This window comes from Leptonychotes weddellii, chromosome 5 (genome assembly GCF_054177405.1).
Source record: "Leptonychotes weddellii isolate Sample4059 chromosome 5, ASM5417740v2, whole genome shotgun sequence".
Taxonomy (NCBI): Eukaryota; Metazoa; Chordata; class Mammalia; order Carnivora; family Phocidae; genus Leptonychotes; species Leptonychotes weddellii.
Genome location: NC_138373.1, coordinates 95,565,658 through 95,579,452, shown reverse-complemented (window position 1 = coordinate 95,579,452; position 13,795 = coordinate 95,565,658). Strand labels below are relative to the sequence as shown.

The following is a 13,795-nucleotide window of genomic DNA, read 5'->3' as shown; positions in this document are numbered from 1 at the left end:
GAGGGCGAGAGAGAGAGCCCGTGCACACATGCATGAGTCGGGGGAGGGGCAGAAAGAGAGAACTTGATGTAGGGCTCAATCCCATGAACCATGAGATCATGACCTGAGCTGAAACCAAGAATTGGGCACTCACTGACAGAGCCAAGCAGGCGCCCCTTGAACTCATAATTTTTAAATTTATTTTTTAAATTAGAACCTCTGAATGTTGAAGCTGCACAAAACCTGGCTTTTTTCCCTGAAGAAGGAAAATGCCATGGCTTTCCCTTCCCTTCCTCCTGTCCTCCTTTCTCCTGTCATTGCTTACAATGACTGAGCCCAGCTGACACAAGAGTTTGGACATATAGTCCAAGGGCATCTGCAGAGTGGGGAAGGGAAATGCACGGGGAGGCAAACAGACCCAAAACGTCATAGCAGGGAAGGAAGGAAAGTGGGTCCTTTTACATTCTGTTGGTAGAAGTTGAAACTGTACCAGTTTTGTGGAGGGTAGTATTTATGATAGTAACCATCAAAATCACAAATGTACCTACACTTCGACCCTGCAACTCTACTTCTAGAAGCTTATCTGAGATGTACTCACTCGTGCAGGAAATGATATATTTATAAGGTTATTAATTAAGGCATTGATTGCAATAGTTAAAGATTAGAGGCAATCAAAATATACATAAATGGGTGATAGATGAATACATTTATGGTATATCAATACAGTGTAATACTATTCCCTTTAAAAAGGAGGCAAACAAAAGAAAGAGGAAGCTCTTTATGGATTAATATGGAATTATATGAAGTAAAAAGGGTTTGTTCATTTATGCTATCATTGATGTAAATAAAGATCATAATCCTTCAAGTGAAAATCTAAAATTCATAAATCTCTGATCACCAAATATTTTTTCCATAAATAATTGGGTTGCAAAATCTGACTTGAAGTTGCATGGCATTATTTATAGTTTAAATGGTCATATGTTTCATTGAAGAAATAGTTAAGCATTTGGTTATGAGGTGTTTCCCAGATTCTATTGGGGATGTTTCTAAAATCCATTCTCCAGGCTTGAAAGTGGCTCCAGAGGAGCTGGGAGGACATGTGAGTGGGATGCTCTTGCCTTTTACTTTTAATGAATCAGGGATATGACATTTGCAAACCACCCCCCGCTCCCCAGGGCACAGGAGGAAGAAAGGGAATGAAAATTTGATATATCCCTCACTTCCTTGACACTTACTAGATTTCTGTTCATTGCTCCTCTCCTGGTAACCAGACCTTTGTGGCCATAGAGGAGTCCAGGTAAAAGAAAGAAAACCAGTGGATGGTATGATTGGTGCCCCCAGCACATATTCCTCTAGTCCCTGTCTCCTATTCTAAATTTCATATCTGCTTTTTATTTATTTTTAAAAATTTATTTTATTTATTTATTATTTATTTATTTGTTTGTTTGTTTGTTTGTTTGTTTATCAGAGAGAGAGTGCACAAATGGAGGGGGCAGGTAGAGGGAGAAGCAGACTCCTCACTGAGCAGGGAGCCTCATGTGGGCTGGGACTCGATCCCAGGACCCTGAGATCATGACCTGAGCTGAAGGCAGACCCTTAATTGACTGAGCCCCCCAGGTGTCTCCATATCTGCTTTTTAAATTGCCCATTAGACATTTCTTTTTGGATTGTCTTATTGGCACCTTGAAATCATACCCAAGACTGAATTGTTTACCCTTTCTTCCAGACCATCGTTCTCATCGTTCTAAGTATGTTCTGCTGAGTGGTACCATCATTCATTCAGTAATAAAACCAGAAACCTGGACAATATCCTCAACTTCTTCCTCCCTCTGCTTATCTCCTATTCTATATCCTGTCATTTCCCAAGACCTGGCTATTCTACTTTCCTAATAGGACTGCCAGACAAATTACAGGATGCCTAATTCAATGAAAATTTCAGATGAACTATAATTTTTAATATGTCTCCAATGAATACTTACATTTAAAATATAATTCACTGATTTTCTGAAATTTGAATTTATCTGGGGTTCTGTATTTTTCTTGCCTCTCTAAACTGCATCTAAATCTACATTTCTAGTTCCCACCATCTGTCAAATCCTCTCTTATTGGCCCCCTTTTCAAGCTCTTCTCTCTTCTCTCCCATGTCAGTGGAACAAAGAGCCTCCTCACTGGTTGTCCTTCCTCCAAATGTTTCTGCACCCAATACAAGGGCTAAATTGCTAATGGATATTTCTAAAATGTAAATTTGATCACTTTAACTTCTCCCAACTTCTTTGCATGTGAAACTCTTCATGACCTGTCTCCTGCCCAATTCTCCCACCCTTCTCGTAACTTAAATTCCAGCCATAGCTTGTGTGAGAAACTAGCCAATGTGTCTGCAAGAGGACCCATGGCAGCTTCCCCCCATGTAGCCTCTCAACAAGCTTTCTCATATCAGCAGGGCTGTACCCTCATCTGCAAAGCCAAGATTTATCCAAATGGTACACAAGCCCATCCCCTTCCCATCTTCTCTATAAATATACAAGATTCTGCAGATCTAGGTCTCTCTTCTAAATCTCAACTCCTTGATGTTCTAGAATGTACCATGCATATGTAGTCTTTCAGAAGGCGGCAGCCATCATGAAAATGGCTTTAAAAAATTTTTTTTTGGTGAATAATGGAAGGAGTCTGTAGGCATTATTTTACACCAATGGATTGCTTTCTTATTTTTCCTTTTGAAAATGTCCTTATTTGCTTTAGAGGCAGATGATGAAATTTACCTAAGATAGCTCCATAACAAACTGTGGTATGGGTGCAACAAAAGGAAATTTGGAATAAAATGTTTTATTATTTATTGCCAATTTTTAGAATGTTAGAAAAAATGGGCTTTGGAGATCATTTATTCCAATATTATCATTTCTCTGATGAGAAAATGGAGACTCAAAGAAGGAAGATAACTTGCTTAAGATTCATAGAAATGATGAGAACTATCCCATGGGTGAGTCATCATGCAGGGCTATGAGGGCAGAGAGGGCTTCCCTAAGGTGATGGGAGCCCAGAGGAAGAAGCCCTCACTTCTCTTAACCCTCCTGTGTTCCTCACTGGCTCCATGATTCTGTGCTGACTTCTTAATACAGTCAGATTTCAGGTGCTCCTACTTCCTCTCCTCAAGACAAGAAGTTTATTAATGACCCATGTAAAGCACCTAACATACTACACATTGTAGGCTCCCAAACACATTTCCTTTCTTTAAGTGTTTTACACCATTTCTATTTTTTGTGTCCTCCATCCAATTGATTTTCTGATTAGTGTCCTCTGTTTCAAAAAAAGAAGTCAGGCTAAATGAAATGGACACAAATAGCAATCTATGCTATACTCACTGACCCTACCATAATGAGAACATCAGGGTAGGGCTGATGTATGGAAATATTTGAGTAGGCTTTGCTTTCTAGAGTGCCTGACAAATATTCCAAGATATGCTGGGCAGTTGCATCCTGTTGAATCTATTCTTATCACCACCGCAGAGTGAATGAAGTTAAATAAATGTCTTGGTTTATTAGATTTCTTATTCAAATGAATTTTAGGTTTGAATAGGTAGCATTGACTATGCTTCCTGTTAAGATACCAGGCTGTAAAGACTAGTGACAGTCCTGTAAATTGATATCAAGAGGTTCTTTACAACAATGGCACATTTCTGATTGTGGATGTGGCAAGCAGCCCAGTAGAAAGGGGGTGATAATAAATTTGATGCAGAATGTAGTTATATACTGCTTAGCTGAAACAAAACCAAAATCTACCATCATAATTCCCCACCATGGACAACATGCAATTAAAAAAATAGGCTAACTGGTAAAATAGAACCAAGAGAAGAAAGTCAGCACATTTGATGACACAAAGAAAATGGTGTCAAGTGTCTGAACTTCCATTTGGAGCAGAACTTATGGAGCTTCATGAACAAGTTGCTATTAACTCTAATGTCCATTCTTATTTAATGGGGGGGCTGGAAACAGTGGAAGGAAGGGAAACTTTGGGAGCAGATTATCACAAGTTTGCATCCGGAATCTAGGGCTTTGTAGCTGCGGAATTCATGGCATATCAGCCACATGTGATACACATCACCTATAAGTAAAAATAATGGCTAACATCTCTTGAGTGTGCACTCTGTGCCAGTACTTACCTAGCTTCTTTATATGTATTAACCCATAGAATTCTCAACCTATGAAAAAGGCTATAATGATCTCCACTGTCCAAAGCACTAGCAAGCTTAAGTAACTTGCCTGTGAATACAAACCTAGCAAATGGCAGAGCAGGGAGGCAGAAAGTAAGCAGTGGACATTAATAAGTTAAAAATATGTAGTGGGATACTGAATAACAAGCAGGACTCTAGCTTAGAGATGGCCCATGAACCCAGATGCAACGCTTTTTTGCAATACAACACCATTGACTAGGATGTGTAAAAAAATGCATGGCACCCAAAATCCTGAGCAGCAGCTATTTGGCAAAACAGAAGAAATGCCAGAAGGACATATGTGGCAATGGTGACTAACTGTGCAACACATTATACTCATGACAGACACACTATAGGAAAAAAATTATTCGACATTATTGGGTAGAAAGCCAAGTGAGTGTTAAGACAATACCATCTATGAGTGTTTAGAAATAAGAGTGGCTGCTGGCAAGAGTTAGGGCAGGTCTCCTGGAGTGATGGAAAGAGGGGAAAGAAACAGTGCTGGAGGGATGGACAAGGAGAAAAGAGGTTTTGTCTAACACGCAAAACACAACAAGTGAAGAGTGGTGCTGGAAATGAGAATGGTGTCTTTGAGAAACTGTGGGGAGGCATGTCTGACTAAAGCAAAAGCATAGTGGGGCAGCCGTGTGAACTGGCTCCGCTTTGGCTGGAAAGGCCACCCACTTGAGTGGAAACAGCAAAAAACAAAAGAACAAAAAAAATCTCAAAGTTCTCCTCACTAGGTGACTATCTTGGTCAATTATTTTTGTCAGCGCCTTCCTGTAGTCGGTCCTCACTGAAATTCTGAAACCATATCATGCATATTTATAGGAGCACATGGTTTGTTCTATCTCAAGTCCAAGTCCTTTAATGTACTTCCAAAGACATACATTTTGAAAAAGAATGATAGAAAACTGAAAAAAGAACAAACCTTCCAATAAGTGAGAAATAATTTGCTGGAGGAAATTTTTTTAAACTGTTTTTCTTTTTTTAGAAGTGAATTAGTCTGTGAACCTGTCACTGTGTTCTTTATTAATTGAAAATTAATAAAAATTATTTAATAATAATTATGATGCTATTATTTTAGTTATATTACATCAGTTATATTAATGATTATTAATAGAAATAGAAAAATAATGGATATTAACTAATAAAAGCATAATAAATTAATAGAAAATAAATTTAATTAGAATTTAAAAAATATTAGTTTGAAGGAGCATCAAATTATTCATCTACCCCAGGCATAGGTTTCCTGAGGTCTGAATTGGAAGTCCCTCCTGGGGAGAAATGTGAGATCAGGTGGAAAACAGGTTGAAGTTAAATTATGGAAATCCTCTTAGATAATAGTCTCAGGCACTCAGATTGTATCCCATGCTCAGGAAAAGACTCTCGAAGGTACCTAAGCAAGTGAGGAAAGTGACATTTAGGAGGTCAGGTGTTGCCACCATATGTAGGATAGATGGGAAAGGGAGCACAGGGAGACCAGGCAGAGACCTGCTGAAGTAATTAGGCACAAAACAGTGACAGTCCAGCCAAAGGTGATTTAGGGTACTGAAGATAACTTGACACATTTTAAACAAAAAATAACACTGCTTTGTGACTGATCAGATTCAAGCAGACTTAGGTGATAAGCGTGAAAGAGCAGGTGAACAATGGCACCCATCACAAAGCAAAGAATTTGAAGCAGAGAACAGAAGCTCATTGGAGAGATAAAAGGAATGTGTTCAGGTAGAAGATCTAGACACACCAATAAGACATGGATTAAATCAGTAGGTAGCTGCAGAAAGCCTACGTTAGAGGAGTCCTCCCTCAGCCCACGTTATGTCTTCAGAGAAGGATAATCTGCACAAAAGAAGATGGCAACAATAGCCTTCTTCGTGGCATGCAGCAAAGAAATACGCATCGAATATGCATTCCTTTCCACCCCCTTGGTCATTCACAGGTGGATCCTAACATCAATTTCTGTCACATCTTGAGTATAAAAAGCAATAAAATATGGAATTTCAAAGGTATGTCCAAGTAAAATATTTTTCTTCTTTACATTCACATATTTCTTCTGAAGTAAAATATCCCACATATAACCAATTATTTTTCTTTGCTGAGCAACAGATTTATTATTCATTTACTAAAAAAACATGTTTAGCACAAAGATAGGTTACGTAGAAAGATAAAAACATAACACTTCCAGATTTTCACTGATTTTTGAAAAAGACATTTCTCAACTTGTAGAATGTATAAACACAGACATGAAAAATACCAACATCACACTTTTTTAAAAATTGGCAAGAACACTTGGCCTTAATAAAAATAAAATTAAACTGGTAACTTTGGAAACACTACATTCTGTGAGATGTGTTCATGTTTTTTCTGGAAAAATCTACACGTTGGTTCCAAATCACATTTATCTATAGGAGTAATTTGAATACAGTGAATATTTAAACCCTGTTATGTCAAGAGGATAAACAATAACCACAGGCATTAAGTCAGGAAAGAACTGAGCTTTTAAGATAGACATTCTTATTTTAAAAACTCCAGGTGCATTCAGAGTAGTCTGAGTGATTGTATTAACAATGGCTAAAGTTGGAATTGATGAAATTTTCAGTTGCCTTAGGTTGCTATTACTATCACTTATCTTAAAATTTCCGAGTCCAGCTTTTCATTGTATGTAACTAAGATTCATTTTTTTCCATCTATGTTAGAGCCCTTCAAGAGATAAGAACTTGGAAAGGTAGAAGAGTAAGGAAAACAGTAACAAAAGGACCAGATGTGGAGGAGAGAGATAAATGAATATAATAATTTAATTCAACTAGCATTCATTATTATTCAAATGGCATTCTACAGAGGTTTACAAAGACAGAGGGGGGACACAAGGGCCAAACTCCATGAACTTAAAATCCACGTAGGGAGACAATACATTCTATGTATGTGATTCAAATAACAGGATTAAAAAAACGAAGGCAAAACAATACCGCAGGTGCATCACAGTGTATGCCAAAATGCTGAGAAAATCTGGTGTCATCAAAAGAGGCTCCAAAGAGAAAACATCTATGTGATTACACTCTAAGGGAAGTGTAGAGTTTGGCACAGGAACCCCAGACAGGAGAATAGTATAAGATAACCAGAGTGGAAATGGGAAGCCAGGAATAAACTCAGAGAAGACCTGAAAAGGAGGAGCAGTGGGCAAAGTGGGCAAGTGAATGAAGGGCCTGGAATATAAGGCCAAGGCATCAGAGTCTGATTCAAGAGCTAATAAGAAGCCACTGTTGGTTTTTAAACAGGAAAGTAGCTTCAGAAATATTCAGATGTTATGTCTCCATCATGTCTCCAACAATCTCTTGGGTTGAATGAAAATGTGATCAAACTCATGTTTGCATGTACATGGTCGATTTGGCCTTTACTCTGGAGGCACCACAATTGACATATATATGGTTTTTATGATGAAAAGCTAGATTTAAAGAACCTATCTGATAATCTAGCAATCTCACTTTTTCATAAACTGACATAGAAAGCATTTATAGTTGACTAGGCTGGAAATTATTAAAAAGATGATTCCCCCAAATTTATTCCCAAATGATCAACTAAATAAATGCATGTAGTGTTATAGAGTGAATTGTGTCACCCTAAAATTCATATTTTGAACAAGTTCTAACCTCTAATGTGATGGTATTTGGAGATGGGGTCTTTGAGAAATAATTAGGTTTAGATGGAGTCATGAGGGTGGAGCTCTTATGAGGGGTTCCTTTCTGTGTCTCTGCCATCTGAAGACAGAAGGAGAGGGTGGCCATCTGCAAGACAGGAACAGAGCCCTCATCAAGTTGCTGAATCTGCCAGCATCTTGATCTTGGACTTCCCAGCCTCCAGAGCCGTAAGAAAGAAATTCCTATTTAGACTACCCAGTCTAGGATATTTTGTTATGGCAGCCCAAGCCAACTAATACACTTAGGGCCATTATAAACATTTTCAGACACTTCACTGACCCCCTCTCCATGTCCTTCCCTAAATTTCTCCTGGCTTTACCTTTCATGGGTGGCAGGAAAGGGGAGGTCAACTTATATTTATTGGATGTTCAGGTAATATCTGTTGGATGCTCTACATATATTATCTAATTGAATCCTGGTAAGAATATGTGACACAATGATCTATGGGAAGTATTTCAAGACAATTTTATTGGAAAAAAAGTGATAGAAAATGTACACATTTTATAATCCACAATTAGGAGTCTTCTAAATAGTATACATATATAACTAATCGAAATCTGGTAACCATAGTGGACAATGAAAATAAAACACTCCTTGATAACTCTTAGGGATAATCAATAATTTATTTTTTATTATCTCAATTACCACAATTATCTAGCTACATGACCAATGTCACTACATACCACAGGAAGATTGTCCACCTACACTTTACTGAGACATAGACAACGGCCATTTAGGTGTTAAATGTACAATGGGATATTAAAAAGAGGTGGTTTTTATGTATAAGACAAGATGTGGCACGTGATTTATTAACGGGGTTGACTTAATACGTATTATGCCAAGAAGCAAGCATAGAAATGTTTTGGCATTGAATTGTTTTTAAAGTAGAAAATAAGTAAACTAGAGAAATAAATCCAGATCTTAACTTACAATAGATACATTAAAATAGGAAATTAATTGGCTCCTCAGTATTTTTGTTCAAGTTTCTTGTTTTCTTTCCTTTTGCTTGTTTTTTAAATATATATAAATGAGTAATATGAATATATCACAAGTTAAAGAAAGATCTCGGCCAAAAAGAAGATACCAGTATATGAAAAACAAATGAAAAATTACCAGGTATTTTTGCTTACAAAAAATTTAAACTATAAAGAGTCACAAAATATATATAAAAACGCCACATTGAACGAGGCAATCATACTCTACCCAAACTGGTAGCACCCTCCTAAAATCAGTTGCATCCCATTCATTCGGTCATACAGTGGTGACTGACAAGAAGGCATTATGAACTCGTGTGCCATCAGGAGATTTGGCCCCGTGGGTCATCAGTTCTTGGATTGTCATCCAGTTGTCCAAAATTTTCTTGTTTCTTTTTTTCATCATCTTTTTGTGACTCAGTTCAATGATGTTGATCTCCTTCTTGCCCTCGCTGCCACTCTGGGGGCTCTCCTTAAGACACTCCAAGCGGCTCCGCATCATAAACTCTCGGCGCCTACGCTGCTCTTTGGCCCGAACCAGGTGCTGCTTTCTCTCCTCTTTGCTCCAGTAGCGGCCCATTTTCATCTCGCTCATGGTGTCATCATCTGTCGTCATGCCACTGCGCTCCTCCTTGATCTTTAAGGCACGTTCCCTCAGAATCCGGTCTCGCACTGGTCTCTTTGTTATGTACCGTGTCCCGTCGCTCCTGATTTTCACCTTCCATTCCATCTTGGGCTCTGAACACTTCTGAGACTCCTTGCACATGCTCACTAAACTCAGCTGGCTCTGAGCATACTCAACTGCAGATTTCTGTTGAATTAACTGCATGTAGCTTTGATAATGGCGGGCATGCGCTGGGATGTTTGCATATCTATATGAGGAGCTGTGGTAAGGAGAGAGGTAAGGGATGTGTTCACTGCTGGTTTTCTCCTGATCAGAAAGCTTGTTGCTTTCTGAAATCTTCTCCTTGCCCTCCACGCTGCAGTCCTGTTCCATGGTTTTGGCTTTGGTGGAGGTCGACTCTTTACTGCTCTGTCCGGAAGAAGACTGATTGGCGGCCATTGTGCTTCTCAGGTTTTTCTTATTGGTGAGGTTGATCACTCTTGGAAGGGAGCTGTCAGGGGAACGGTCCACAGTGAGTGGGGTGCTTCTGCAGCTTTCTGCTGTGTTGTAAGCACTAGAACTGTCCTTGTCTGACTTCTCTGGGTGTTCGATGATGTCATCTAGTTTTCCCCGTGGCATATCCATGCTGGTGTTATAATTCCGGAATCCTCCATCGTGCAAAGCCCAGATGTCTCCATACTGGTCTGTCACCTTCTGGAGCCTGTGAGCCTGCATGATATTTTGGCACTCCAGTTCAATGTTTCTTAGTTCTTCATTAAGCAACTGTAGCTCGTGCTCCACACCCTCTTGTTCCCCCTGATGGCATTCTATTGTGCTGCTCGAGTAATACAGGTCATACTCTCCAGGGTTTCGAAACTTGCATTTGAGCTCCAAGAGCTGTCGGAATCTTTCACACTCCTCATCTGGGTTGCCAATGCAGTCGGAGTCGATGTATTCGCCAGACATGAAGCTCTCATTGCACTGAAGTTCAACGCTTCCTAGAGTGTCTTGGCTCTGCCCCAGCTCTCTCGTGCTCTTCAAAGATGTGCTGTTGGGATCCTCAGCTGCATTCTCCTGCTCTGAGCTCTCATCATTCCGCAAGCTTTCATCTGTGCGCCCCACCCCACTGTCCTTCTCATGGTTGTTGGAGGATGATGTTGCTGTGTCTGTTGTGCCTTCTTCTTCTTCTTGTTTTTTTGGCTGAGAAAATAAAGTTGAGAGATCAAAGGAAATCAATTATTTTGGAAAAACACCAGTTGTTGCAAAACTTGCTTGAAAAAAAAACGATGCTTCTTGGCAAAGGTGTGGTTCCTAGAAAGCTGTTCTAATTTTAGCATCCTTAACCATTTTAGAAATAAAGGCAATTTGCTCAAGGTAGCTTTTTATGAATTGAAATAAAGAAAACCAAAACTGCTTGGAGACCTGACTTGGGGATAAATAAAACAGGCCTCATTTAAATGAATTATTCTTACCTTAAGGTTCTCTGTTACTTGGGAAACTGGCATGAAGGTGTGTAAATGAGGTGACTTTATGAGTCTCTGAGGTGGTAACACACAAAAGGATGAGTGAGACAGGTGATCTAAATGGTCTTCTGCAGTATGGAGGCCTGGAGTGCTGAAGCCGCATCACCTTATTATGAGGACTTTTTTCCTGAACTTTAAGTTCAGAAGAAACTTCGCTGATCTAGTAACACACTGGTAATGGTAAGCCAGACAGCACAGTATTTCAAGAATAGGTTAGTACTGGAGCCTCGGCCCTTCTATCGATGAGGAACTTTAATCCCAGATGGATTCAGCTTATTCGTGACCCAGAGAAAAGTAGAAAAGGCCAGTGCCATCCCCCAGAATCAGGATTTCTTCAATGTTCAGGATGCCATAATCCTGCATACGTGCGCCCTGACCTCAATGCATCTCCAAATCACATTACTCAAAATCAACAAAGTCACCTTAGGACTGCTTTGGGTTACTTAAAAGTATTTTTCTATTCTCGACTGGTTATTTCCTTCAGAGGTGAATTTTATTCTATTCAGAGTAAAGTGACAGTTCTCATGAAAATCGGAGCAGCACTGATTGCCAGACATGGGCATAATATAAAAAAAATATATTTTGGACATATTTGTGAATACACACTCATATGTAATCTTTATTCCTTGGTAGTTTATGGCTTTCATGCAGAACAATTAACTGTTGCTTTCCTAAGAGGATGCACATGTCGTTCTTTCTCTGTGAAGAGGGTAAAATTATTTTTTCCTCCATCACTTATCGTATACTAGTCTACATGGCAATTTTTACATTGTATTTCCTTTATGTGTAAACTTACTCACCATTTTATGTATATATTTTCCTCTAGCAGGTGTAATTATACAATTAAATATAATTAAGCCTGTTAGTGTTAAAGAAGGACAGAATGCATGAGAAAAGATATTCTAAAACAGGTGTGAAAGAGTCTCTCGAGAAAATGGCTTTATTTTCTTCCACAGAGGCCGAACAAAACTTAAACTGCAGAGGAGAGAACATGAGCATGTATAAAGTTATTTAAGGATTCCCAGTCTTTCCCTCAAATAGTTTTCCTCATTTGTTGAAAATATGCTGAGATTTTAAACATCATATTGATAAAAAAATAATGTTCTAGGGGCGCCTGGGTGGCTCAGTTGGTTGGGCGGCTGCCTTCGGCTCAGGTCATGATCCTGGAGTCCCGGGATCGGGTCCCGCATCGGGCTCCCTGCTCAGTGGGGAGTCCGCTTCTCCCTCTGACCCTCCCCCCTCTCATGTGCTCTCTCTCTCCTCTCATCCTCTCTCTCAAATAAAATCTTTAAAAAAAAAATAATAATGTTCTAAATAAGTAATTGTAACTAACAGTGGAGTGCTTGGTGTATCTGTATGTTCCTTGCCATAAGCTGACAATAGGATCCAGTGTGGTGACCTTCACATGTACCATAAACCCCCCAGAGGATATTATTGATATTGGACATCTGAGTTGATACACTACATTATTTACATTTATATTTTTCATATCTTTAATGAGCTTAAAAATACAAGAAGGCTAGTTTTTTTTTTTTATCTTATTTTTATGTGGAGTGCCAAGAACACAGACGAACTGTGCTGTGGGAGATGCTCCACGACGTGCCACCAGCAGCCCTAACACCAAGGACAGGGTATGTAAAGTGAAACTTTAATGTGTATATGGATTTTAGTTTTGAAGCACGGATATATGTTTTGTTTTTTTATCGAATTTCCCTTTCTTTAGTCACCGGTTTACGAGCAAGTGTGAAAATAAAAAAGGGTTTTCCATTCCCAAACCTAGAATTCCTAGTTTCTGATGTAATGCCACTCTATCATTTATTATTTCCCTAAGGAATTATTATGGTGACAGGCAATGCTTCTACCAAGACATTTCTAATGTAGTATTATTGTTTATAAGGGCAAAGGACTTTTAAAGGTTTCTGTACTTCTTATCATTTTTCAGTCTCATGCTGAAGAAAAATTTCCACACAATGAGAATCTAACCTCAGGGACATCTAGTGTTACCTCAAAAGACCAAGCATTTGTATTACGTCTGATGAATAGGCAGCATTTGACACCGTATCACTTCACCTGGACAGGATTTCTCCCTTCTTTCTTTATTCCAACATCCTCCTGTCAATTCTGTATCAGGTCACATTTTGTATCTAAGAGAGAAAAAGCCTGGAGCAAGGACTTTCTTACTTGTAACCAACAGCTGCCACCAAAAAATATCTTTATTTGTGGCCAGCGTTGAAGTCGTACATAAAAATTTCAATCTGCCCCACCTATACTGAAAAGCAATCCCACAGTAGCAGCATCGCTCTTGAGCATGAACTACTGTTTGTGAAGTGGCCAGTGAGCATCCGTGCTCAGAACAGAGAATAGTGCACATGGCTTTGACACCGTAGTCTGCAGTATAGTGATTTATTTAATATACAGGCATGTGCCCATACACACACGCACACATCTCTGTTATGGAATGCTTGCATGGCAACATATTCCATCATGCAACTTGGTAAAGTGATAGAAGGTTTGTGCTTCATGTCCCTAAGCCTAGCTGTCCAGGATTTTTTAAAACTATCTTAAAAAAAACCCAAAACACCAAAAAAGCTATCTTTTAGAATGTGTTAGGATTCATGTTGAGACCAGGGTGATAATTAAACAAATCAATAAACTGACAGCAGAAGTGTTCATAAAATTATATCAGGCAGATGACTGACATGAATTCAACGTAAAAAAATCTCGGATATATTGATCTTGTCTTTATCCCGTAGGAACAACAACCACAAAAGAATCCCAAGACTCAGTTTGCCACAGGCCCCTGTATAATC

The 13,795-nt window shown here is 39.0% G+C and overlaps 1 protein-coding gene across 2 annotated transcripts in view; it reads right to left on the bottom strand.

The window, feature by feature from the left end:
- Positions 1-8,332: 8,332 nt before the first annotated feature.
- The window catches only part of PDZRN4 (PDZ domain containing ring finger 4), a 345,692-nt gene continuing 340,229 nt past the window's right edge, over positions 8,333-13,795 (bottom strand). For both annotated transcript variants that reach the window (XM_081821493.1, XM_081821494.1), the window contains exon 10: positions 8,333-10,662. In XM_081821493.1, the coding sequence (XP_081677619.1) occupies positions 9,136-10,662 (1,527 nt within the window). In that variant the 3' untranslated portion in view covers positions 8,333-9,135. The remainder of the gene's footprint in view (positions 10,663-13,795) is intronic.